This window comes from Vitis riparia, chromosome 10, assembly GCF_004353265.1.
Source record: "Vitis riparia cultivar Riparia Gloire de Montpellier isolate 1030 chromosome 10, EGFV_Vit.rip_1.0, whole genome shotgun sequence".
In the NCBI taxonomy this organism is placed as follows: domain Eukaryota; kingdom Viridiplantae; phylum Streptophyta; class Magnoliopsida; order Vitales; family Vitaceae; genus Vitis; species Vitis riparia.
The window spans coordinates 1,750,846-1,777,641 of record NC_048440.1 but is presented as its reverse complement, the minus strand read 5'-3'; the positions used below and the strand labels follow the sequence as shown (position 1 = coordinate 1,777,641).

Below are 26,796 nucleotides of genomic sequence, written 5' to 3'. Positions count from 1 at the left end.
CCTCCATTGCTAAGGGACTAGCAATGAGTCGGTTGGGGGGTGTGATTACTACCAAAAGTGCTATTTTGTAGACCTAATTATAATGGTTTTAAGCACTTTGTGTAGTAATCATATTCATTTAACCCAATTAATTCATTAAGGTCCTTAGTAATTGGTTTTAACCATTTTGTGGCAAGTTTACATGTTTTTATCAGCTTATGAATCAATTCAAGCATGCCAAATGATGGAGGAGCTACTTGGACAAGTTAAAGCAAGGATTTTGGAAGCTCAAATTCATGAAGAACCAAGCTTTGGAGCTCCATAGCCTTTGCCAAAGTCGTTCAAAGTATGCAAGGAAAGAACAATGGAGAAGAGGAAAACAGAGGACAGCAGCTGCAGTATTCTTTTGCACTTTTGGAGCACTTTCCGAAGTCCATTTTCTACATGCTATATACCATTTCAAAGCTCAGGAAGTCAAGAATCCAACGCTTCAAACTGTGTACGATTTGGAGCTGAAATGAGGAAGATATGGCCTTCGGAAGACAACTGCATCAAACCTTGCGAAAATTTCGCAAGGTGAATTTCGCCTTGCGAAAATTTTGCAAGGGGATTTTCCTCATGGTGCGAAATTTGGCCATTTCGCACCATGAAGAACCCACCTTGCGAAATTTCGCAAGGTGGATTTAGGCACCTTGCAAAATGCCAAATTTTCACAAGGTGGCTTTTCACCTTGCGAAATTTGGACCCTTCATCTTTTCCCTTGCGAAAATGCCTTTGAAATCCCCTGTTTTGAGACGCTGTTGATGATATTCCATTGCCGGTTCTCCAAGATATTTTGCTTGATTTTTAGCTTTGTAAATACCTATTTTACCCTTGTAATCAACCAATGAAAAGGTTGCTTTTGTAATAGCTCTTGTAATTTAGCTTGTTATTGTCTTTAAATAAAGGTGAAGAGCCTCAGACAAAATCATATCTTGTAACCTGTAACCTTATAAGTTATAAGAGCACTTTTGTTCATACGTTTCTTTTCTCTTTTCTTTCTCATTTTCTTAGTAGCCAACATCCTTGGAGGATGAAATCCCAAGGATGAGAGGCTAAAACCTTTTAGTTTCTTGAAGTAATGGATGCCATGTGAAGCTCCCGTGTCAGGATGGAGATTTCCAAGCCATAAATGTAAGTAGCCGAGCATCATAAATGTTTTCATTCAAAGTAAAGCTTTTAATCCCTCTGACTTGCTTTGAATGGCCAATACTTGATAACCTTTTGGTCTCAGTGGATTCTTATTGTTAGATCCATTGACGTTCATTAGTTATCTCCTACGAGCCATTGTATTGCAAGTCGAGGAGATGTCCTATATCAATAAAAGAGCATTTATGAGGTTTAGCTACCCTTTTTGTAAGTTTTCAAGGACTAAAACTCAGTTGTTAAACTCATACCGGTTCGGGAAGTAAGCATCACCTTAGTTGCTTCCCCAACTCGAGGTGAAAAGTCCCAAAATCTCCATTTTTACACAGTGAGTTAAGCATGGCTATCCAAAGCTTTGAGAAACTTCTTTTTCCATCTTTTAACCTATTTTCATGTTAGTTTAGTTTACAACACCTTCATCTTTTTATGTTTTCATCTTAACCTAATTTTTATTAAGAAAAGTTCACTCCATCCTCCGAACTTCACCAGTTAAAGTAAAAACCCTTCCCAGTGTTCGATCCTAGAGCCACTATGCTATAGTAGCTTTACTACTTTAGTGTAAGGACCTTAGGTATAAATTTTGTTGATACCCTTACATGCCAAGCTACCAAGAGTCGGGTTATCAAATTCCAATAGATGTACATAACTCCAAAGTCATAATGGATCTTACAAACACCATGATCTTCCACCCGATGACTCTTCCTTGTGTCTAGGCACTAAGATGGTGGAGATCTTAAGGGTAGAGGTTAGGGTTCTCTCTATAAACTATAAGGAGAAAATGGCAAGACATGGAAACGCTAACCCCTAAAGGGGTATTTATAGGCTTCCTATTAGGCTTAAGTGACTTAAGCCCACCATAGGCTTGGGTCACTTAATCTAGCCCAAAAATATTGTTCATTAATTAATTAACCATATAAGGCCTTAATTAATCAATTAGCTCAATCTAGAGATACCACTCACATATCCTTATACAACCTTATATAATTACCAAAACACCTTTATGCACAAAAGTGAACTAAAAACTCATTCAATCCTTATAAACCATACCATAAAGGAATATGAGCTCAGAGTAGGGACCACTTGGACCCATAGGAGTATTGGCTCTCTCATAAACAAATTTTGAAATTGATTCCAACATCTCACTACAGAGAGTCAACTACACTCCTATACCCTATGTATATTACATGAGCCACCAAGTGCTTGAGTCCATGACCTACTATCCACTACATGCAACCTCCCCAAGAATTGGTGTTAGTTATCTAGCAAGGTAGTGTTATCACTTATCAAAATTACATCCCAAATCCTTGAATTATAGATCTCACTTATTATGTGATCAACTAACATACTCTAACTCCAAGAAGCATATGCCAAATTCCACTACAGGAGTTTTGTGGTCGCAAATTTCATAATCACATGTCCTTTGGATCACCCAAGGGAATACACTGTCTCAATCCCATGAGATATCACGGTGCCTCTATTGAAAATACCTATTGTCACCAGTCTTCATCAATAGTCACTTAATCCTTAGGGATATATGACCACTTTAGGGTCTCACCCATAGGTCAAAGCCTTTTGTTGATTTTGGCACAGGCTCAATATTCTCTTAATATTAAGAGCCTATGTAGTATAGTAGCTTGGTGAATCATGACAATTGATAGCCTTACATCATGATTCACCGTAGGTCCTGCCTGGTATGCATCACATACACTAATGCACTCACCATAAGAAACCTATCCCAACGGCCAAGACAAGTCATCTCTCCAATTAGGAGGTGATGTAGTACAATCTTTATTAGATTGCCCAAATCCATGAACCAACTATGGATAACTTATCTACTTATAAGGAACCTATCACTATATCTTCTGTACAAATCCTAATGCACACAAGTTATGTACAATGTAAAAGACATGGGTCGCATGCTCAAATCAATGTCTATATACCAAAATGATAGTAATGGGACAATTAAGTTTAACTTTGTTACATCATGTCTTATTTTTAGGGTTTCAATCCTAATAGAATCTAAGGGTCAAATCCACATATGGATATGGGTTTTTGATTGAATAAAATTAAAAAAAAAAAAAAAATTAACCACCATCTCTAATTATCATAAACATAAGTCTTTCATCATTTTGGTCACCCTTGAGTGGTTTGACCCGAAGTCACAAATTTTGATCTCATTTTCAACTAATTTTGGCTTTCAGAAACCATAGTCGTTAGTTATTCATTACATCCATAACCTCGAGCTTTTCATCGCATCATAGCCCTAAGTTGTTCATTTCGTTATGTTCACAACCCCAAGTTGTTCATTCATTCATTTGTAACCCAGAGCTATTCATTGCATTTGTACTCACATTTTTTATCATACTATTCTAAAGTTTCTCTTCCCTCATTTCATACTACACTGTCTTTTAAGCTTATAGTTATGTTTCAATTGTATTACTTAGTGCCCTTTGCCTTGTGCCCTTGTATAGTGCACATGTAGATTTCCCTTTGTATGTGTTGTTCATGTGCTCTTTGGTGGTCCAACTGCTACTCAACTTTGACACCAATCTTTGAACTACTTCTAGAGACCATTTTGAAGGAGTCTCGAATCTACAGTGTAACTTTAGAGGCACCTTAAGAGTCTTATTTCCTTGTCCGACCTTTTGTTACTTCTTTTTTTAGAAGTTTTTAGGCTCCCTTTGTTTTGATTTAAATGAGTTTGTGTTCTACTAGGAAAATTTGTGTGATCTTTCTTGCTCTTTAGTATAGTTTACTTCATTTCGTTCATTATCTACACTTTCATTTCACTCCAACATTCATATTTATTACACTCATGCTAACAAAGATGGGCATATTCCTCACTTTATCTCTCTCTCATGACCATCTCCACCTTTTCATTCATGCCATCATAACTATTAACTCATCTCTTTCATTCCACCCTTCACATACTCTCTTTCTTCTTACCCACTACAATCATAACATATCTCTCTCTCACACCTAAACACCTTTCTCACTCTTCCATCTTCCCTTTTCTCTCACTTTTCTTTTCTATTAGTTCAATTACGCCACTACCCATAGCGTCTCCAGCGAATCCACCATTCTACAGCAAGGAGCACTTCCACCACCTAATTCATCTACTTCGGTAATGATGACAACAACATCTACTCTTGCTTCATGAACCTCCAATTTCTCTTCTACATCCATTAATTTCCTTCACCAATCTCTTTTTCTAATCCACATGAATATCCATGGGTCCACACCATCAACTTTTTCTCTCACCCTTTATCTTTAGTAGACATCCACTAAGCTAGCATAACCATTGTCGTGCCACGCACCGCCACCACTACCTCTCTGTCCATACTACTGCCATCTATAGGAGCAACTCATACCCACCTTCACCAATCATATAAAGGGCATCTTCTCTATAACTCTCCCTATTGATACAACTATGCCTCCTTTATTGACCACACACCTATCGTAGCATCGCTTCTCTAACAATCCATCATCACCACCACCTCCCATGGAGACTTCTCTTCATTTCTAGAGGCATGGGTAAGCTTCTTGGTGTTGATTTGCATAGTGTTTGTTTTTGGGATTGTACCATTTAAGCCTTTTGGGCCTTGGTATTCAACTCTTATTTACTGGGTTTACATATATATTTATTATTGGGCTTCATTTCACATTACTTGGCCTTTGAATTTTGGATAATGATTTAGGTTTATTGGATTTTGAAATGTTGAATTACATTATTTGGGCTTGTCAAATTGGAGGTTTACTTATTTGGATTGGACTTGATTTACTCTTTGGACTTTGGGCTTACATGTTTATGAATCGGGTTTGTCTTATTTTTTATGCATGGGTTTATTGTTGGCAATTATTTTGGCTGAGCATGGATATATGACATGTGGAAGGCTAAATTTCATTGAAGAAAAATGGATGCTCAACAGGCTTATAAAAGGTATAAAGCCCTAGGCAAAAAGGGGTGTGAGATGGCTCTCACTTATCTTTGATTTGTTTTTTTTTTCCTTTTTTCCTTTCTTTTTTTTTTTTTGTGAGAGTGCATTGTTTTGTATCATTGGAGTACTATTGAAGCTTCACTGAAAGCCATGGAAAGCATTAATTGCATTTGGGTAGAGTTCTCATTCCTCACCTCTTTATTTTAGTTTCATTTTCATTCTTTTGGAGATTTTTTTTTTTTCATAATTTCAACTTGTTGTATATTTGTTAATTGTGTATATCCTGGTAGTTGACCATTCCTTTTTTTTTTTCTTTTTTTTTTGTTCTATTAACATTCTGTTTATATTTTCTTATTCGGGTTTTGACTTCTGTAAATATTTTATCCATAAATATTCCTTTCAAGTTCTCTATTCATATGCTAATTTGCATTAGATTTTCTGTCAATGTATTAATGTTGTGAATGTTGTCTATATATGTCGTGGGTAGTTTTTTCCTTTTTTGTATTATAATTATTATTGATCATTAATTTATTTGTATTATCTATATCATATTGTTCTTTTGTTATCTTATTTAATAAATTGTTTATAAATGTTTTTCATAAATTGTTGAAATATTTTTAATAAAACTATTTAAAAAAACAATGTAGACCCCTTTTTAAACCAAAGGTTTTTTTTTTTTTTTTTTTTTTTTTTTTTACCACGTGGGAGGAGTTGGAGAGCTGAACTTTTCATTTGAAGTAGGGGATGGTTTCTAGAAGCAAGCTGCATGGACATGTGGCAAAGACGTGACTTGCCATAGTGGTGGTTGAAAGTGGTGACATCTTCCCTAAACAAGGAGCAGTGGAGTGGGTAGCAGCTTACGGGGGACGAAGAAACATGGATGGATGGAAGCTTGGAGGGCAAGAAAAAGACAGGACAAAAGAAAAAAATAAGCTAGAAAAACATATGAGAGATGACGTTTTTTTGGAAGAATAAGAGAAGTTGGAAAAAAAAAAAAAAAAAAGAGGGGGCCTGAAGGATTAATGAGAGAGGGGCGTGTGAGAGAGTTTTTTTAAGCAGATGAGGGTGAGAGCTAGGAGGGGAGAAAATGTTGGAAAGGGAAAAGGATTCTGGAGAAAACGAAAACAGAGCTTGGAGGAGCACTTTCAGGTTGACGATGTTCTTAAGTTAAAGCTAAAAAGACAACTTCAACTTGACATAAATAAAGGGACTTGTTTGCCATGAGAGAAGTGAAGAAGGAGATTCACTCATTCCTTTCCATCCACCCCAACACTCATCTTTCTCCATTCTCCTTTCCAAATTCTCAGCTCTCCTAAAATAGTTACTTCCTTAACCTCCTCAATTCCTCCCCAATTCATCCAACTTTTTGCTATTTTTGCCTCTCAATTTAAGCTTTGATCCGCCCCACCATTTTCTTTGGTTCTTCCTCTTTGGTAAGGACCCTACTGTCTTCTTTATTATTATTATTTTTTCATTTTATTTTGAAGCCCTAATTTCAATAATCCTATTGTTTTTAATTTTCAGAATAATTTCTTCATGGATTTTGTGTTTATTAATTCATTTCTATGATTTGTTTATGAGCAGTTGGTTCATACATGAATCTCTTGGCTTGAACATTACTTGGTTTTTTTTGCTCTTCTTCTTGTACAATTTTTATTAATTTTTAGTTTCAAAAAGATGGGTGTGTACCAATCGGAATTTCGTTTCAGTATAATCATGGGTCGACACTCATTGATGAATTTCTTGGGTTTAACGTTTTAATATTGGTTTAAAGCTTCAAATTCTTTAATTTTTTAGTGAAAACAATGTCATCTATGGCTCTTGTACTTGCCCCAATTAACAGTAAGGCAATATTTTCTCACAACCATTTTCACACCCAACCCGAATTGTTTTCAAGCGAATCAATTCTGATTTATCTAGCGTTCTCGGGTTCAATGATTCCAATGAGTGTAATGAGGTCTATTTCAATTGAGGTTGTGAAACTTAGGGTCCAAAATTGTAGAGGGTTTGTTGTGAAGAAACAGAACTTGGTTTGTGGGGACAGAGAATTAGCAAGGAGCAATTCTTTTGTCCAGGACTATGGGGTTTCAGATGGGAATGTTTTTCATATGGTTCTCAAGCTCTCTGATATGCAAATCATCAATGTTAGAACTGCATATGGAAAAGAGTTTACTTTCCATGTTGAGAGGTCCAGGGATGTGGGGTATGTTAAGCAGCAGGTTGCTAAGAAGGGGAAAGGTTTGGTTGATGTTGAAGATCAAGAAATAGTGTGTGATGGCAAGTGGGTTGATGGAAAATGGGTTTGCTGCTGTTGCATTTAAGATAACAAATAGAGTTGAGAATAAGGATGAACACGTGGAGAAATGAAATTCGAGATGAGGGTCCCACAAGCTTAATTTAAATTTGATATTGCATGTAAAATATACGTTGAAGTGGCTGGCCATGCATGACCACTTTCTAAATACGACTCCCCGGGCCATGTGTCACCCTCCTAATTCATTTTTTTTATGCTAAAAAAAATGATCTTTTTAAAAATTCTATTCTCAAATAATTTTCCAAAATTCAAATTTTAAAATTTAATTTTCAAATTTTCATTTTCAAATAATTTTTCAAAACTCCAATTCTTAAATTTAATTTTCAAAACTCCAATTCTGAAATAATTTTCAAAATTCCAATTTCTCTCAAATTTAATTTCCAAAACTCCAATTCCTAAATTTAATTTTCAAAACTCCAATTCTCAAATAATTTTCAAAATTCCAATTCCTTCCAAATTTAATTTCCAAAATTCTAATTCTTAAATTTAATTTTCAAAACTCCAATTCTCAAATAATTTTCAAAATTCCAATTTCTTTTAAATTTAATTTCTAGAATTCCAATTCTTAAATTTAATTTTCAAAACTGCAATTCTCAAATAATTTTCAAAATTCCAATTTCTTTCAAATTTAATTCCCAAAATTCCAATTCTTAAATTTAATTTTAAAAACTCCAATTCTCAAATAATTTTCAAAATACTAATTTCTTTCAAATTTAATTTCCAAAATTCTCATTCTTAAATTTAATTTTCAAAACTTCAATTCTCAAATAATTTTCAAAATACTAATTTCTTTCAAATTTAATTTCCAAAATTCTCATTCTTAAATTTAATTTTCAAAACTTCAATTCTCAAAATTCCAATTTCTCTCAAATTTAATTTCCAAAACTCCGTTTCTTAAAGTTAATTTTCAAAACTTCAATTTTCAAATAATTTCCAAAATTCCAATTTCTTTCAAATTTAATTTCCAAAATTTCAATTCTTAAATTTAATTTTCAAGACTCCAATTTTCAAATAATTTTCAAGACTTCAATTTTCAAATAAATTTCAAAACTCTAGTTTTCTTTCAAATAGTTTTAATTCCACTCCAGTTTTCAAATATATTTTTAATTCTACAACTTTTCATCCTTTATTAGAGTTTTAGGTTGCCAAAAATCCTAATTTTAATAAGCCTACTACCATTCTCATTTTGGTATGCACCTGTACAAATTTTCTTCGATTTTCAAATAATTTGTTGTTTCTCTTGATTTTAAATAAGCAATAATGATTTTCATGATTCCAAAACAATGGAATTTGTGGGATTAATTAATGCAAAATCAATCGGGCTTTGGTGGGGGCCCTACATATGAGTTTTCTCTTTTGATTGTCAATTGCTATGCTTAATGAATATAGTTTGATCTTGCTCTTTGATATGCATGTGATAATTTTATACTTGAACTAACCTTGTTTCATGATAGTGTTTTATTATCTGCTACCAAGGTACGCTCTCACTGTCATTTTGTTTATTTATTCGTTATTATAACTTACTTTTGATCCATGATCATTTTGGTATCCATTGATCTCCTAGTTAATTGTCATAATTACTTCACCTTATTTAGTAGAAACCCATTTTTAGGGGCTTAGAGGGGTGTTACGGTCTTTACCGTACCTTCCCAATAAGCAACCTGATCCTTAAACCCAGACTCGATTTTTCATAGACCTCTTTTTTCCTTCAGAAGTCACATTTAGGGTTTTTCTTTCTTATTTTGTTTTTTTCCTTCAAAACTAAAATAAAAATAAATGGCGACTCCAAGTCTTTTTCTAAAAATCAAATTTTCACCAAACAAAAAAAAAAAAACAAGTTTCGCCATCGAGTGGGAACGCATCGAGCGAAATACGGGGTCCACAAAATGGCGACTCCACTGGGGAAGTTTAGAGGGTCAAACTTGAACTTAAGATGAGGCAAATGTGGCGTTTGATTAGTCGATTGATGGATACCTTCCCTTTGTGCTTCTCTATGCTTGTGTGATCATAGCACATTGAGGATTTTGATGTGATGATTTTCCATGCTTGATCGCTATATCCATTTGGGGCATTGACATGGTGATGATATTGATTAATCCGCTTGCTTGTCTTAGCATATTGATTTTGCTCTAGCCATGATTATCCTGCTCACTTTGACATGTATGTTCACTTTGTTGTATCTCTTATTTGTCTTAGTGTTGATTATCTTGCTTTTATATTATCTTGATCATATTTGAGCATGCTATCCTTGTTTCTATTCATTTTGATTGTCATATTCTCGTTTAGCTTGTGTGTGGACATGGATGATATACTTGCACTCTGCTTGATCGCTCTTCTCCTATGTGTTTGTATGTTATTTGTCTGTGTAGGTCGCACATTTATCCTCTTTACCTCTAACCCTCTGGTTTTGGTCATTTCTTTCCTTTCGGTTCTCATATTTGCAAGTGTGAGGCCTTGTGTGTACTTGTTTCTTTGACTAAGCAAGTAGTTAGGAGTAGGGTCTAGCGACGAGCTATATCGATGTTTGGGAGCATTCTAGAGGAGACAGACACATTGATGCTGATTGGAGTCCGATCTTTGAAGACCTGTATAACCCAGAGCTAGGTTTCATGGATATTTGTGTGACCAACGTGTTCATTTTTCTACTTTAGCTTCATAGGTTTTTCGAATGCACCCACACCACTCACTGTGCACTTTAGTTGACAACTAAGTGCTAAGAGTTGCGAGAGCTATCACTATAGGAAACCCCCCTAGGATGCAAGGTAGTGCATGTGTGGAGGTGATGACCACCTTGCGTGGAAACGCTCCGTCTCTTCGGAGGCATACAGAGGGTTGCGTATCACTGGAGGGTATGATCATTTCTACTAAGGATCCTTTAAAGTCCACTCCTCTTCTTTTTAGAGCCACCTTGACCTTGTAGGTTGAGCCTTAGATTCTTCAATCAGGATTTCCTCTCCTACACGTGGGTGCATCTGAGGGCCTTCAGAGCCTCTTTAGTTATAGTTCGGATCCAATACTTTCTCATTTGGTTTCCAGTTGAGAGTACTTAGATATCAGTATGAGTTTGAGTTACAATTGGACCACCCTTCTGCTTTATGTTGACCTTGTTTCTTCCAGTTCAGATTAGCATTTTTTCCATGTTTTCCATATGCATACCATATCTCGTGTTTCATGCTCTTCATGATTAGTTCTTCATTCTCAATGTGCATTTACCATTTTGGGTCAGAATAGAGAGGATATCAATTCAATTTTGTGAGAGATCAAGCATAGATCAATAGACTGTCACATTGACCAGTTCACGACTGCCACAGTTGACCAGTTCACGACCGTCATGGCTTCTATTCAAGAGGCCTTAGCCAGTCTCAGACAGGAGATAGACAGTTAACAGAGTAGACAACCCGTAGTTCAGGATGAGACGCCTTATAATTCATTGCCACCTCCCCCACCACCACTTGGTCCGAAAGTGCCACAGACCCCACCCTATCTATTACATGGTCATTCTGAGGTTTCCCCACCTGCAGTAGTATAAACCACAATCCTTGAGGATACTCACGCATGCATGGATCGTATTAAGCAGCGTATTAGGCAGTTGAGGGTATCTGACAGTTCAACATCTTGGGATGAACTTGAAGGTCATTAGGGGATTGATTAGAGATCCTAGAGGGAAATTCAGACCTAGCTAAAGCAGACCTTATTTCATCAGGGAGTTGACCCCAGAAGGCGCTACATGGTTGATGGATCTAGATGGAATCCGATTCTCGAAGCCAATTAATGTAGATCAGCTGAAGAATTATTATGTTTGAGACCATGGTCGTAGGATGGGTGCCATCATTTCGGTTAGCCATGTACCTTGTTATTCATTTTTTACGTACAGACCGTTGCTAGCCCATTAAGCTTCGCATGTGCATTAGAGTCTTTCTTTCTTATTTCCTTGCTAAGATTTCTACATCGGGATAGGGGCTATTTGGTGTATGCATGCTTCATTTAGGAGTTTTGTGAGCCTTAGGCCTATGGGTACATCTTTCTCTTATTATTTTTCCTACCATCATACTACTGCATTCCATCATATCTCATTGGTTATGTTCTTCATCTCTTCTCCTTTATTCTATCTACTACTTGTTTTGCTTCATATTCTCTCCACCCTAAGTGGTGATCCTCCTTAGTTCATTACATGGAGGATAATCACATCATTTCCACTATCTATCCTACGAACATCGATTCAGAGATCCTTAGTTTGAGAAAGTCGTCTTGTTAAAGAGAGTTTGTTACTTTAGCACTTGAGAGTGTGTCTATCCATTATTGATATCATCTTTGGGGTTCATTTGTTTATGTTCAGGGTATGTGCATTTGTATGTATGTAAAAATAAAATAAAAAATAAAAAATAAAAAATAAGCACATATGTGTATGTGCATAGTATTCTCCATCGTTGGGTGTGTATATTGATATCCGAAGATCACTTTATTGAGTATGATTGTTGGCGAGAGTTCGTATGTGAGCTTTCTGAGATCCTCTTTTCTTTGTATTCACTTTGTCATATCTTTTTGAGAATGAGATGAGTGACCTTCTCCTAAGAGCTCTGGGTCCTTATCCTTTCCATTATTACATTCATTGTTTATGTGACTTCACTCCATGTTTGATTTGAGTTGATTATCACTTTTCTTCGTATATTCATTATTTTGCTATCATCCTTGTCATTGCTTGTGATTCATCCCATTCGTTTCACCCCCCTGTTCTTTTCTTACACTGACTTATGCCAGTTTGACATTTCCTTTGTATCATTCTTACCAGTTTGATTTGTTTTATCGTCTCATTATTGATATTATATTCATACTAGGCACCCTCAAGTCCATGGCTCATGAGCTTTTCTATACATGTTGCCTTTTACAGATGGGGGCATGGGTTTTTTATCATTGGGTATTTGGGCCTAGTTTCCCTTCATTTCTATTACCATATCACCCTAGCCTACATTACGTCCCATGTCTTAAGACCACCTTGAGGCCATGGGATCAGATGTCGTCTTCAACAACCCCTACTTGGATAGGTATCTGAGATTTGGTTGATATTTAGATATCATCATGCTTCTTCTTATGGGAGACGTCTCTTTGATATTTAGACTCAATTCAGTTGTGGATATGGATGACTGGGATTACACATTTGATGATGGATGATCCGATGTTGTCTGATTTTTCAATCTACCATACATTTGATGTCATACTGGGGCATATTTTTCTTTCGATTGAGATTTATAGATCTTCATGGAGTCACATGATCCTCATCACTCACGAGATGCATGTCGAGTTGATGGTCTATTGTTATCTTATTGTGATCCCTCGATGGAGTCTTTTTTGGGTCATTCAGTCAGGCTCACACTTTTTAATATTTAGATGTCATCATGCTTCTTTTTCTGAGAGGCACCTCTTTGATGTTTAGACTTGATTCAGTTGTGAATATGGATGACTAGGATTACACATTTGATGATGGATGATCTGATGTTGTCTGATTTTTCGATCTACCATACATTTGATGCCATACTGGGGCATATTTCCTCTTTAGTTGAGATTTATATATCTTCACAGATTTGCATGCCCACCCCCACTTATGAGATGCATGTCGAGTTGATGGTCTACTGTTATCTTATCATGATCCCCTAGTTGAGTCTCTCTTAGGCCATTCAGGTAGGCTCACACTTGTTAATATTTAGATGTCATCATATTTCTTCTTCTAGGAGACGTCTCTTTGATGTTTAGACTCAATTCAGTTGTCGACATGGATGACTAGGATTATACACTTGGTGATGGATGATTTGGTTCCATCTGATTTTCCAACCTACCACACATCTGATGCCATATTGGGGTATATTTCCATTTTGGTTGAGATTTGTAGATCTCCATTGATTTGCATGATCATACCCATTTACGAGATATATGTTGAGTTGATGATCTGCTTTTATTTTACAATAATTCTCTAGTGGAGCCTTTCTTAAGTCATTCAGTCAGGCTCAGACTTTATGATATTGTCATGATTCTTGGATGGAATCATCATAGGTGCATAGACTCTTATATCATTATTTTAGTATAGTACATGTCAGATCTCTTATACGTCCCCATTGAGTTATTCTCGAGTAATCAGGATGGACCGGAAGCACTAGTTGCTATACTGGGGCATATTTTCCTCTTTTAGTTGTAGAGATGATTGTTTTCTCACAGACTCATTATAGTCTTTATTACTCGAACGAGAGATATTTATTTGCACTACTAGTCACTGTTTCGATGATTTTTGTTGAGATCAGCCTCCAGACGAGCATGACATTTGGGGTTTGAATGTCCCATTATCCATGACTCTTCAGTAACTTGTTGTGTTGAGATCGTGGTAGTTACTTTATCAGACTATTCTCTTGAGACTCCTCATTGGATCATTCTTTTGATACGATGATGGATTCTTCCAGCAGAGCATTGCGAGTTAGAGACGTCTGACTTATTGTGGCACTTCGTCAGACCTCACGACTTAGTCAGATGGGCTGTGAGGCCATATTTATAGTCTATTTGACCATTCTGACTCATTAGCGGAGTGTCTTTTGGGACTCATGGAGTCCATTTCAGTAGACTGATAGTTGTGGCAACACACTACACTGGGGCATATTTTCCCCTCATCATTTCCTTGCAGTTCAGCATTTAAAGTCGTCGTCCATTCTCAGTTACAATTCAAAGTCATTCTTTTCAGTATGACGTTCAAAGCCACCATCCCTATTCAGTTTGGCATTCAAAGCCACCATCTCATTACAATTTGGAATTCAGAGCCACCATCTCCTTACTACTTGACGTTCAGAGCCACAATCTCTTTTCAGTTTACCGTTAAGAGCCACCATTCCTTCTTAGTTACAACGTTTAGAGCCGCCATATCTTTTCAGTTACGATGTTTGGAGTCATTCTTTTCAATTTGGTGTTTTGAGCCACCATTTTTTTTTAGTTCGGCGTTCAAAGCCACCATTTCTTTTCAGTTTGGCGTTTAGAGCCACCATCTCTTCTTAGTTACGACATTCAGAGTTGTCATTCTCAGTTCAATGTCCAAAGTCATTCTTTTCGGTTTGGCGTTCAAAGTCATCATCTCTCTTCAGTTTGGTGTTTAGAGCCACCATTTTTCTACTGTTTTTCATTAAGAGCCTCCATATCTTCTCAATTATGGCATTTAGAGCCACCATATATCAATTTGGCTTTCAGAGGCACATCTTCAGTTTGGCGTTTAGAGTCTTTGCTTGTTTCTAGTTCAGTATTCAGAGCCACCATTCTCATTACAATTAGGCGTTCATAGCCACCATCTCTTCTCAGTTACGACATTTAGAGTAGTCCTTCTCAGTTTGGGGTTCAAAGCCACCATCTCTTTCCAGTTTCGACATTCAGAGTCTCATCTCTAGTTTGGCGTTTAGAGCCACTATCTCTTCTCAATTTCAGCGTTCAAAGCCACCATCTCTTCTCAATTTGGGCGTTCAAAGTCACCATCTCTTTTCAGTTTAACGTTTAGAGCCACCATCCCTTCTTAGTTACAGTGTTCAAAGCCGTCATATCTTCTCAGTTGCGACGTTCAAAGTCATCCTTCATAGTTTGGCGCTCAGAGCCACTATCTCTTCTTAGTTTTGGCATCAAAGCCACCATCTTTTCTTAATTTAAGCATTCAGAGCCACCATCTCTTTTCAGTTTGGCATTCAAAGCCACCATCCCTTCTTAGTTACGGCGTTCAGAGCCGCCATATCTTCTCAGTTACGATGTTCAGAGTCGCCCTTCACAGTTTAGAGTTCAGAGCCATCATCTCTTCTCCGTTTTAGTGTTCAGAGCCACCATCTCTTCTCTATTTGGGCGTTCAAAGCCACCATCTCTTTTTAGTTTGGCATTCAGAGCCATCATCCCTTCTTAGTTACGGCGTTCAGAGACACCATATCTTCTCAGTTATGACATTCAGAGTCGTCCTTCACAGTTTGGTGTTTAGAGCCACTATCTCTTCTTAGTTTCGACGTTCAAAGCCACCATCTCTTCTCAGTTTGGGCATTCAGAGCCACCATCTATTTTTAGTTTAGCATTCAAAGCCACCATCCTTTCTTAGTTACGGTGTTTAGAGCCGCCATATCTTCTCAGTTACGACATTCAGAGTCGTTATTCACAGTTTGGCATTCAGAGCCACTATCTCTTCTCAGTTTCGGCGTTCAGAGCCACCATTTCTTTTTCGTTTTAGCATTCAGAGCCATCATCTCTTTTTAGTTTGGAATTTAGAGCTACCACCCCTTCTTAGTTATGACGCCGCCATCTCTTCTCAGTTATGACGTTTAGAGTCGTCCTTCTTAGTTTGGCATTTAAAGTCACCATCTCTTCTTAGTTTTGGCTTTTAGAGCCACCATTTCTTCATCAATTTGGCATTCAGAGCCACATATTCATTTTGGTGTTCAAAGCCATTGTTTGTTTTTAGTTCGACATTCAGAGCTATCATGTCTTTCTTCTGTTTGATGTTCAGAGTCATATCTTCAGTTTTGCGTTTAGAGCCATGTTTTTAGTTTGGCGTTCAGAGCCATGATTTTAGTATGACGTTCTAAATCGCGTCTCCAATTTAGCATTCAGAGCCACATCTTTCGTTTGGCGTTCAGAGCCATTATTCGTTATTGACATTTAGAGCCTTCATCTTCTTCAGTTTAACGTTTAGAGTCGTGTCTTTATTTTGGCATTCAAAGTTGTTGTTCAGCTTGGCATTCGGTGCCACCATCTTTTTTTGGTTTTGGCGTTTAGAGCCATTATGCATACTCATTCAGGTATTTAGAGTCACCATCTTCCCTCATTTTGATGTTCAGAGTCATTCTCCTCAGCCTTATCATTTAGAGTCATAGCTCCTGACATTCATATTCACTGGTATTACACATCTTGTCTTCACGATTTTGCATTCGTCCTCATTTTCCTCACCTCGTTATCTTGTACTTATCATTTCTTCACCATGTTCATCTATACTTCCCCTTCCACTACACATGACGTAGTCTTTTGAGTTCACGACACATATTTTGGCCGTATTATTGGGCATCCTACGCTTAGCTTTCTCATGTGTATACATAGTCGTTTCTTTTGGACGCATTCTTCCTGTACTCTGGGGTGGTTCAACCGTTACTCATCTTTGACATGGATCTTCGAGTCACTTTTCGAGACGTCTTAGAAGGAGTTTGGGTCCTTAGTGTAGCTGTAGAGGCGCTTTGAGAGATGCTTTTCTCTTAGGATTTGAGCCATTTTGTTCATCTGTTAGCCTAAGTGAGTTCGTGTTTTACTAGTGTCCCTTTGGGGGTTTCATTTTTTCTTCAATAGAGTTCACTTCATTCCACTCACTATTCACACTTTCTTTTCACTCTAAGTGTTCATATTTCTTACACTCGTGAACCCTACCGAAGATAGGCATATTTGTAGACCCTTTTTTAAAACAAAGGTTTTTTACTTTTTATTTTTTACCACATGGGAGGAGTTGGAGAGTTGAACGTTTCATTTGAAGTGGGGGACTGTTTCCAGGAGCAAGCTTCATGGATGTGTGGGAAAGACATGACTTGCCATAGTGGTGGTTGAAAGTGGTGACATCTCCCTTGAACAAGGAGCAGTGGAGTGGGTAGCAACTTACGAGGTAAGGAAGAAACAATGGAATTGGTGGAAGCTTGGAAGGCAAGAAAAAAGCAGGATAGAAGAAAAAAAGAAGAAGCTAAAAAAACAGAGGAGAGATGACATTTTTTTGGGAGAAGAAGAAAAGTTGGAAAAAAGAAAGAAAAATAGGGGGTCTGAAGGATTGACGGGAGAGGGATGTGTGAGAGAGGTTTTTTAGCAAGTGAGGGTGAGAGCTGGGAGAGGAGAAAAGGTTTGAAAGGGAAAAGGATTATAGAGAAAGTGAAAATAGAGCTTGGAGGAGCACTTTTAGGTTGACGATGTTCTTGAGTTAAAGTTGAAAGGGCAGCTTCAAGTTGACATGGATAAGGGGACTTGTCTGCCATGAGAGAAGTGAAGAAGGAGATTCACTCATTCCTTTCCACCCACCCCAACACGCGTCTTTCTCCATTCTCCTTTCCAAATTCTCAGCTTTCCTAAAATAGCTGTTTCCTCAGCCTCCTCAACTCCTCGCCAATTCTTCCGACTTTTGCTATTTTTGCCTCTCAATTTAAGCTCTGATCTGCCCCACCATTTTCTTTGGTTCTTCCTCTTTGGTAAAGACCCTATTTTCTTCTTTATTATTATTATTATTTTTCATTTGATTCTGAAGCCCTGATTTCAATAATCCTATTGTTTTTAATTTTCAGAATAATTTCTTCATGGGTTTTATGCATTTCTATGGTTTGTTTATGAGCAGTTGGTTCATACATGAATCTTTTGGCTTGAACGTTACTTGGTTTATTTATTTATTTATTTATTTATTTTCTTCTTGTACAGTTTTAATTAATTCTTAGTTTCAAAACGATGGGTGTGCACCAATCGGAATTTTGTTTCAGTATAATCATGGGTCGACACTCGTTGATGAATTTCTTGGGTTTAAGATTTTAATATTGGTTTAAAGCTTCAAATTCTTTAATTTTGTTGTGAAAACAATGTCATATGCGGCTATTGTACTTGCCTCAATTAACAGTAAGGCAATATTTTCTCACAACCATTTTCACACCCAACCCAAATTATTTTCAAGCGAATCAATTTTGATTTATCTAGCGTTTTCAGGTTCAAATATTCCAATGCATGTAATGGGGTCTGTTTCAATTGAGGCTATGAAACTTAGGGTCCAAAATTGTAGAGGGTTTGTTGTGAAGAAATAGAAATTGGTTTGTGGGAACAAAGAATTGGCAAGGAACAAGTCTCTTGTCTGGGACTATGGGGTTTCAGATGGGAATGTTTTTCATTTGGTTCTCAAGCTCTCTGATTTGCAAATCATCAATGTTAGGACTGCATATGGGGTATGTTAAGCAGCAGGTTGCTAAGAAGGGGAAAGGTTTGGTCCATGTTGAAGATCAAGAAATTGTGTGTGATGGCAAGTGGGTTGATGGAAAATGGATTTGCTGTTGTTGTATTTGAGATAACAAATAGAGTTGAGAATAAGGATGAACACGTGGAGAAATGAAATTTGGGATGAGGGTCCCGCAAGCTTAATTTAAATTTGATATTGCATGTAAAATATACGTTGAAATGGCTGGCCATGCATGGCCACCTTCCAAATACCACTCCTCGGGCCATGTGTCACCCTCCCAATTCATTTTTTTTATGTTAAAATAAAAAATGATCTTTTTAAAAATTTTGATTTTTTAAAAATTCCATTCTCAAATAATTTTTCGAAATTCAAATTTTAAAATTTAATTTTCAAAACTTCTGTTTTCAAATAATTTTTCAAAATTCCAATTCTTAAATTTAATTTTCAAATTTTCATTTTCAAATAATTTTTCGAAACTCCAATTGTTAAATTTAATTTTCAAAACTCCAATTCTCAAATAATTTTCAAAATTCCAATTTCTTTCAAATTTAATTCTCAAAATTCCAATTCTTAAATTTAATTTTAAAAACTCCAAGTCTCAAATAATTTTCAAAATGCTAATTTCTTTCAAATTTAATTTCCAAAATTCACATTCTTAAATTTAATTTTCAAAACTCCAATTCTCAAATAATTTTCAAAATTCCAATTTCTTTCAAATTTAATTCTCAAAATTCCAATTCTTAAATTTAATTTTAAAAACTCCAAGTCTCTAATAATTTTCAAAATGCTAATTTCTTTCAAATTTAATTTCCAAAATTCACATTCTTAAATTTAATTTTCAAAACTCCAATTCTCAAATAATTTTCAAAATTCCAATTTCTTTCAAATTTAATTTCCAAACTCTATTTCTTAAAGTTAATTTTCAAAACTCCAATTCTCAAATAATTTTCAAAATTCAAATTTCTTTCAAATTTAATTTCCAAAATTCCAATTCTTAAATTTAATTTTCAAAACTCCAATTCTCAAATAATTTTCAAAATTCCAATTTCTTTCAAATTTAATTCCCAAAATTCCAATTCTTAAATTTAATTTTAAAAACTCCAATTCTCAAATAATTTTCAAAATGCTAATTTCTTTCAAATTTAATTTCCAAAATTCCAATTCTTAAATTTAATTTTCAAAACTCCAATTCTCGAATAATTTTCAAAATTCCAATTTCTTTCAAATTTAATTTCCAAACTCTATTTCTTAAAGTTAATTTTCAAAACTCCAATTCTCAAATAATTTTTAAAATTCCAATTTCTTTCAAATTTAATTTCTAAAATTCCAATTCTTAAATTTAATTTTCAAGACTCCAATTTTCAAATAATTTTCGAGACTTCAATTTCCAAATAAATTTCAAAACTCTAGTTTACTTTCAAATAGTTTTAATTCCACTCCAGTTTTCAAATATTTTTTAAATTCTACAACTTTTCATCCTTTATTAAGGTTTTAGGTCTCCAAAAATCCTGATTTTAATAAGCTTGTTGCCATTCTCATTTTGGTATGCACTTGTACAAATTTTCTTCAATTTTCAAATAATTTGTTGTTTCTCTTGATTTTAAATAAGCAAGAATGATTTTCATGATTCCAGAACAATGGAATTTATGGGATTAGTTCATGCAAAATCAATTGGGTTTTGGTGGGGGCCCTACATGTGAGTTTTCTCTTCTGATTGTCAACTATTATACTTAATGAATATCGCTTGATCTTTCTCTTTGATATGCATGTGATAATTTTATACTTGAACTAACCTTGTTTCATGATAGCTTTTATCACCTACTGTTAAGGTACGCTCTCACTCTCATTTTGTTTATTTATTCGTTATTATGATTTGCTTTTGATCCATGATCATTTTGGTATCCATTGATCTCCTACTTAATTGTCACGTTTGTTTCACCTTATTTAGTAGAGACCCATTTTTAGGGGCTAAGAGGGGTGCTACAGTCTTTACCATTCCTTTTAAATAAGCAATCTGACCCCCAAACACAAACTTAGTTTTTCACAAACATGTTTTTCCTTCTGGAATCACACTTAGAGTTTTTCTTTCTTATTTTGTTTTTCCCTTAAAAAATAAAACAAAAATAAGTGGGACTCCAAGTCTTTTTCTAAAAATCACATTTTCACCAAACCAATAAAAAAACGAGTTTTGTCATCGAGTGAGAACACATCAAGCGAAATGCGGGGTCCACAAACGATTTTTTAAATAAAAAATCTATAAATTGATTTTTAAATAAACGGTCTTGAACCCTTTTTAATAAATAAAAAAAAAAGCAATTTTAAAATGTTTTTCTATTAAATAAAGAGTCTAGAATTTTTTTTATTAAATAAGAGGAACTAGAAACCCTTTTTTTTTATTAAGTAAACCATCCTAAAATCAATTTTGAAAAATAAGAGGATCCATAAATCTTTTTTTATTATTAAATAATCAGTTTGGATTTTTTTTTTCAATAAATAAAAGGTTTAGAAATCATTTTTATTAAATAAAACAGTCTAGAAATCATGTTTAAAAAAATATTTAAAAAATACAAAAAAAAATGTTTTTAATAAAAATGAAAGAAGTCCATAATTTTATTTTTATTTTATTTAAAAAAATCTGGAAAATATTTTAAAAAAAGAGTCCAAAATGTTTTAAAATAAAAGTATATTTATTTCTAAATAATAGTCCTAATTTTATTTTATTTTTACCTGTCCTAATTATAATTTTTAATAAACCGACCAAAAATGCTTTTTTAAGAAAAAAAACTATTAAAAAATTTGGAGTATTTTAAATAAAAAAATTGCAAAATCTTGATTTTTGTAAAAAAAAAAAAAAAAAAATCTTTGAAGATAAAATTACAAAAACCCTTTTAATTGAAGAGGTAATAAAATCCCTTCTGCTTTTTTTTTTTTCCTTAAATTTTTCTCTAAAAATAATAATAACCTCTTCTAATAAATTTTATTTTCTTTGAAAATCATTGAATAAAGTTTGAAACTCTTTTTAATAAAATTGAAGAACCTATTCTTAAAATAAAGTTAAACTCATTTTGAAAAATATGCTTTTAATGAAATTAAATAAGACTCCCTTTCCATAAATAGATTGGAATTGGAAATAATTTTATAAAGAGAGTTTATAAAATATATGTTTTCTTTAATAAGAATGGGATGAAAATCTTTATATATATATATATAAATAAATTAAAATTGCAGAAATTATTTTTCTAATAAATTAAATAACTAAAAGAAGTGAGACTCCAATTTTTCAAAAATTAGTTTTTCATTGAGTGGGAGAATATATGTAAAAAAAATATAGATCCACAAAATTATTTTAATACAACTAAAGTGATGTTTGATTTTTATTTTTTTTAAATTTAATATTGAATGCAATTTACTGTCAAACTTTAGATAATTTATTTTTCACTTATTTCTTATTTTTAAGATCTTTTGGATGAATAGAAAAAAACTTAAATATTTGACTTTAATTCAAACAGTTAAAAATAATTTTTTAAAACAATCAAAATATAATCTCAACATGAACCTCACCTTATTAATACTTAATATTTAATAAAAATACAAATAATGAAATAAGTTTAACCTTCAAATTACAAAAGAGTTATATGAATCGACATAATTATGACATGATTATTTCTAACCCAAAGTCACTAAGATTTGGGTCAAATTTGAAGGATATTATGGTATCTTGTTAAAATGATAGCCTCTAACTTGGTTGCAGTGGGATTTTAATTCTCATCAAAACACGATATCTTACTGGTTGACCCTTTTCCACCCACTCCACTTCACAAATTTTATTTTTGATATTTCGGTTTTATTATTTAATTTTTACTTTTAAGTATTAAATTGCTATTAAAAATTATTATTTTATTCTTCTACTAATATTACTGGGCATTATTTGTTAAGCTCCAAGGTAAAATAACCCCAAATGTTAAACAAATTTGATGTATTTTTAATATTTAAAAATATATATATTCTAAGCAAATAATTACAAATGTATAAAACATTTTTTAATATTTATATTATATACATCACTTTCACGGAAAATAAATTTAAAAAAAAAAAAAAAACTATTTTTCATATCGGACTTGTCAAATTCAATTTTGCTAATGACAACCAGTTAACTATTTTTAAGAGTTGTTATCAAAAACTATTTTTGAAAATATTCCCAATGGACTTGAACCATTAAATGCTCAAAAAGATCGAACAGAATCTCTTTTGGTTTCTACAAAGTAGTTACACAAATGTGCACTCAAAGAGACCTGATGTACAACATTGCTTCCCTTATTTGTCCATACCACTTTGTACCAGAAAAAGAAAATAAATAAAAAACTGCTTCACTGTCTTGAAGGGCACATGGCTTTTTTAACCGGAAAACAAATTGGCAAAATCAGAGGCATTTCAGCATTCCTGTGAAGAGAAGTTTGCTCAGGAACCAGAATTTCAAACAAGCCAATCTAAGTCAGTTGTCTCGTCAATCATCAAATTGGTGAAATTGTGATCTTCCCACAGATGGGCCTTTTCTGTGTCACAGATTACTTTCAACTGCTTGATACGCATGATTGATGGTGGCAAGTCTCTCAGTCTTGAGCACCTTCTCATGTAGAGCTTTCTCAATCTGCACAACTCACCCATTTGTTTTGGCAGTTCCCTCATTCGAAAACAACCACTTATATCAAGAAAAGTCAAGTTGTGGAGGCTTGCAATTGAGTCTGGCAATCCCACTAGTTTTGTGCAGGCATGAAGCCTCAGCACCTCCAGATTTCCCAGCCTCCCCATCCCTTCTGGCAGTGTAGATGGCTTATGGCAGTTGGAGATGCTGAGCTTCCTTAGCTGTACTAAATCACAGAGCCACTCAGGTAACCCCACCAAGTCATTGCAGGAATCAATATTTATTTCCTTAAGATTAGGCAACATAACAGGCATCTGGATGGCACTACTGTTAAAAGCCTGATTGATCTTACACATAACCAAGGTTATTTTCTCCAAATTCTTTAACTCTACCATGGTGTTGCAGAGGGTTGGGATTGAAACCCGCTCTAACCTGATTCTCTTTAGACTGGATAAAGAACCGAGGACTGAAAAATTAGTCAGCTCAGGAATGGAGAAACCATAATTTGTTAATACCAAGACCCTCAACTTATCCATTCGCTTCATGAACTCTGGTAGTGTGTAGTGGTTTTCCCTTGTCTGAAAGTTGAGTATCAGGACCTCCACTTCAGGCACTTGCATGTCGCACCAGCTTGAGGAGAACATTTCGTCTACACAAGTACCCTATAACATGTGAGGGGATGGGGAGAACAAAGAATATATAGCAAATTGGTAGGTGCGTTCTACGAGAGAGCAAACCTGTGGAGATAGACAGAAGGCGAGCCTTGATGCAGGGTTGTTTTTCTTCTGTCCACCAATCAGGGAGCCTGTTTCCACTCAAGTCCAAGATTAGTCTTTTCCTCTCTTCCATGGGCTCCTGGCTGCTCTGACGAATGGCCAGTTCTCTCAGAAGATCATGTTGCAAGACAAAGGCGTCGTCATAGCAGCCTTCAACCTCTGCTGCGCCTTTCCTGGGGAGCGGGCAGAAATCGATTGCTCAGGGAAAGGTTGTGACAGAATTTGTAAAATAAGCTATCAAGTTCAAGTTCAACTATCAAACATTCAAAGAAGCTATAAGGGTGTCATTAACTGTAATAAAATTTTGATTAATCACGAAGACTAAATATTATAGAATCAGTGTAGGATATGAATAGTGAACAAACCAATATATAAGAAGACAAATGAGAAAAGGGTAGTCACCCCCATACCTTGTGACTACCAGATTAAGCAGATTCTGTAAGGAGAGTTTAATAAGTCTGGAAATAGCATGCACGCCATTTTTATCGAGTTTGTACAATTCTGCCCACATATCTATAAGAGCCGTGACAGGTATTTTTTTATCCTCAGGAAACGAGCCCAGGTCCATAAAGCACTCCTTCAGCTTATCATTCAAGGAAGCTAAGCTACTTTGGAGGCAATCAAGAAGACCTTCCCCAGATTCCAAAATGGATTGACCTTCCGACCATTCCAGCAGTCTGCTTTTCCAGATCTCTACAGGTAGCCCACAGAGTGATCGGGCTACAACTTGGAGGACCAGAGGGAATCCACCGCATCTTTTCACAATCTGCAAATCCAACTCCACCAAATAAATCAGTTATACCTTGAAAGTAAAAGAAGTAGTTTTATAACCTTCACTCAAATGATTGAGAAATCACCTCCTTCACAAGATCTTCATCAAAATCTTCATCCAGCGTGAAATCCCCATCTGTGGGGAATGCTGAGTGCCGAAAAAGTTTCATGGCTTCTTCACCATGCAACAAGTCCAGTTTGTAGGCAGAGCCAAAGCCTGGAAATTTGTATCTTGATGTAACCAGAATCCTGCATTCCGGTATTTTAAACTCAAACTTCTGAAGAGGGAATTCAGGTTCAACCCTAATATCAGGGCCACCCCAAACATCATCGAGGACCAACAGTACAGGAGCTTTTTCTGCTTGTTTTTTCAGCAGTTGTTCCAACTGGATGATCGCATCTTGATCAGTTTGAAACTCTGGCACCCGGCTATGATTATGTTCAAATAGTTTCCGTACCATGAGTTTGATGTTGGGCACCTTAGATACCGTGACAAAGAAGATGTTGTCCTTAAATTTTCCTGTTCAATCAACATGTAAGAAGGTAACCAATCAAAATTGAGCAAATTAATCAGTTCTATGTAATTTTTCATGAGACGATCCTTGGCCTAAAAATGAATTTTGCTTGATTATTTCATATCTATACCCTATATTATTTTACCAATTCTTTTTTTCAAGCTGTGGTAAATATCAAAAATCCAAAAAGCAAGGTTCAACGGGTAAGGAAAAAAGTACCATTTCCTACTGGAGGAGGACCCTCCCCCAAATTAGGGACAGAGAAAAAAGACACGATTGGATACCTTTAACATCCGGGTCTTGGCAGAGTTTTTGAACAAGCGTGGTCTTCCCACATCCTCCAGGAGCCGACACCACAACCACAGATTCTTTAAACAGCAGCTCTTTCACTTCTCTCAGGGGCACATCCAGTCCCACCGTAAAATCAGGGGGTTTACGGGCATAGCAACCTCCCGAACCCAAAAATCCAATTTGACCAGACACCTCACCAGCTCTAGATTTCAATTGAGATTGACGAAGGGCCAAACTCTCCATGTTGGTCTTCAATTGTTCCAGCGGCATACCAAACTGGAAGAAGAGAAGAAGCGACTTGTAAAAGGCATTAACCTTACCTTCGTATTTCCATTTATTGATCAGCCAATGGGCCCTATAGTATTTTTGAATAAGCTTCTCGCCTTCTTCATACAGCTGTATTAGCTGCTTCTCGCTCTCCCCCTTTGGACGATCTCTCTCTCCGCTCAATTGTTTGATCTGATGGACGGTCGGCCCTATGAGTTTTAGAATGGATCTGACTTGTTTTAAGATCTCATCGAACGAAGCTGCCTTCTTTACTCCATCGAAAATGGGTTTTATCAATTCTCCAGTGACTTCTCCCAGAACGGCTTGTCCAATAATTTCCATATCGAGAATTCGACTCAGCAGAAATGGGGTTTTAGCTCTCCAAAAAACAAGACACCCTCAACCATAAAGATTCAAAATAAAAAATCTCTTTCCTTTTCCTGGGTTTGCTGGGCACGCAAACAGATCTGGAGATGGTCAGTTATATCTTCGCAGCTGTGACTAAAGGCACCGGTTTTCAGATGCAGAGGAAGCTTCTACTTACATTCGTGTCGTCAAAGACTTAAAGACCAAGGAATGCGACTCCGACAGAGGAAGCTTGTACCTACATTCGTAGTCGGCGACTGAAAGTCAATCCAATTCCAGTATTTAAACAATATTTACTCATGCCAAAGATTCCTGGACGATGCAGTTTTTACAAAGATGACACAACAGGATACGTTATTGGGTTTAATAAACATACAACTCTATAATTGACATGATGATTTCAACACGATTACAACTAATTCATTTAGATTCCGTTTGATATTAATTTTAAAAAAAGTTTTTAACTCTTAAAAAATTTATCATTTAAATGTTAAAAAAATCAAAAATATTTTCTAAAATCACTGTAACGTACTCTTAAACTAACTCAAATTCTATGATAACCATTAAATTAGACAATTATTTCCATATATGAAAGATGTTAATTTAATGTTAATTGTCTTGTCAAAAAGTAGATAAAAAAGAAAAAGAAAAAGACATTGAGTGAGAAGCATTAGCTAAATTAAATATACCCAAATATACCATACTAAGCTATCCACTACATGCAATACTTAATTCGATGCAATAAAATTTAACATTATTAGTTAACGGTAAAATAATATAAATATCAAATTAAAGTAT

General features: G+C 35.2%; 1 protein-coding gene across 1 annotated transcript; it reads right to left on the bottom strand.

Moving 5' to 3' along the window:
• Window positions 1-22,553: 22,553 nt before the first annotated feature.
• LOC117924394 (probable disease resistance protein At5g66900) lies at window positions 22,554-26,256 on the bottom strand. The gene is made up of 5 exons (XM_034843028.1): window positions 25,359-26,256; window positions 24,646-25,079; window positions 24,199-24,554; window positions 23,750-23,961; window positions 22,554-23,661 (listed from the first exon to the last, which is right to left on the bottom strand). The coding sequence occupies exons 1-5, from the start codon at window positions 25,972-25,974 to the stop codon at window positions 22,844-22,846; spliced, it is 2,436 nt and encodes an 811-aa protein (XP_034698919.1). The 5' UTR covers window positions 25,975-26,256; the 3' UTR covers window positions 22,554-22,843.
• Window positions 26,257-26,796: the final 540 nt, after the last annotated feature.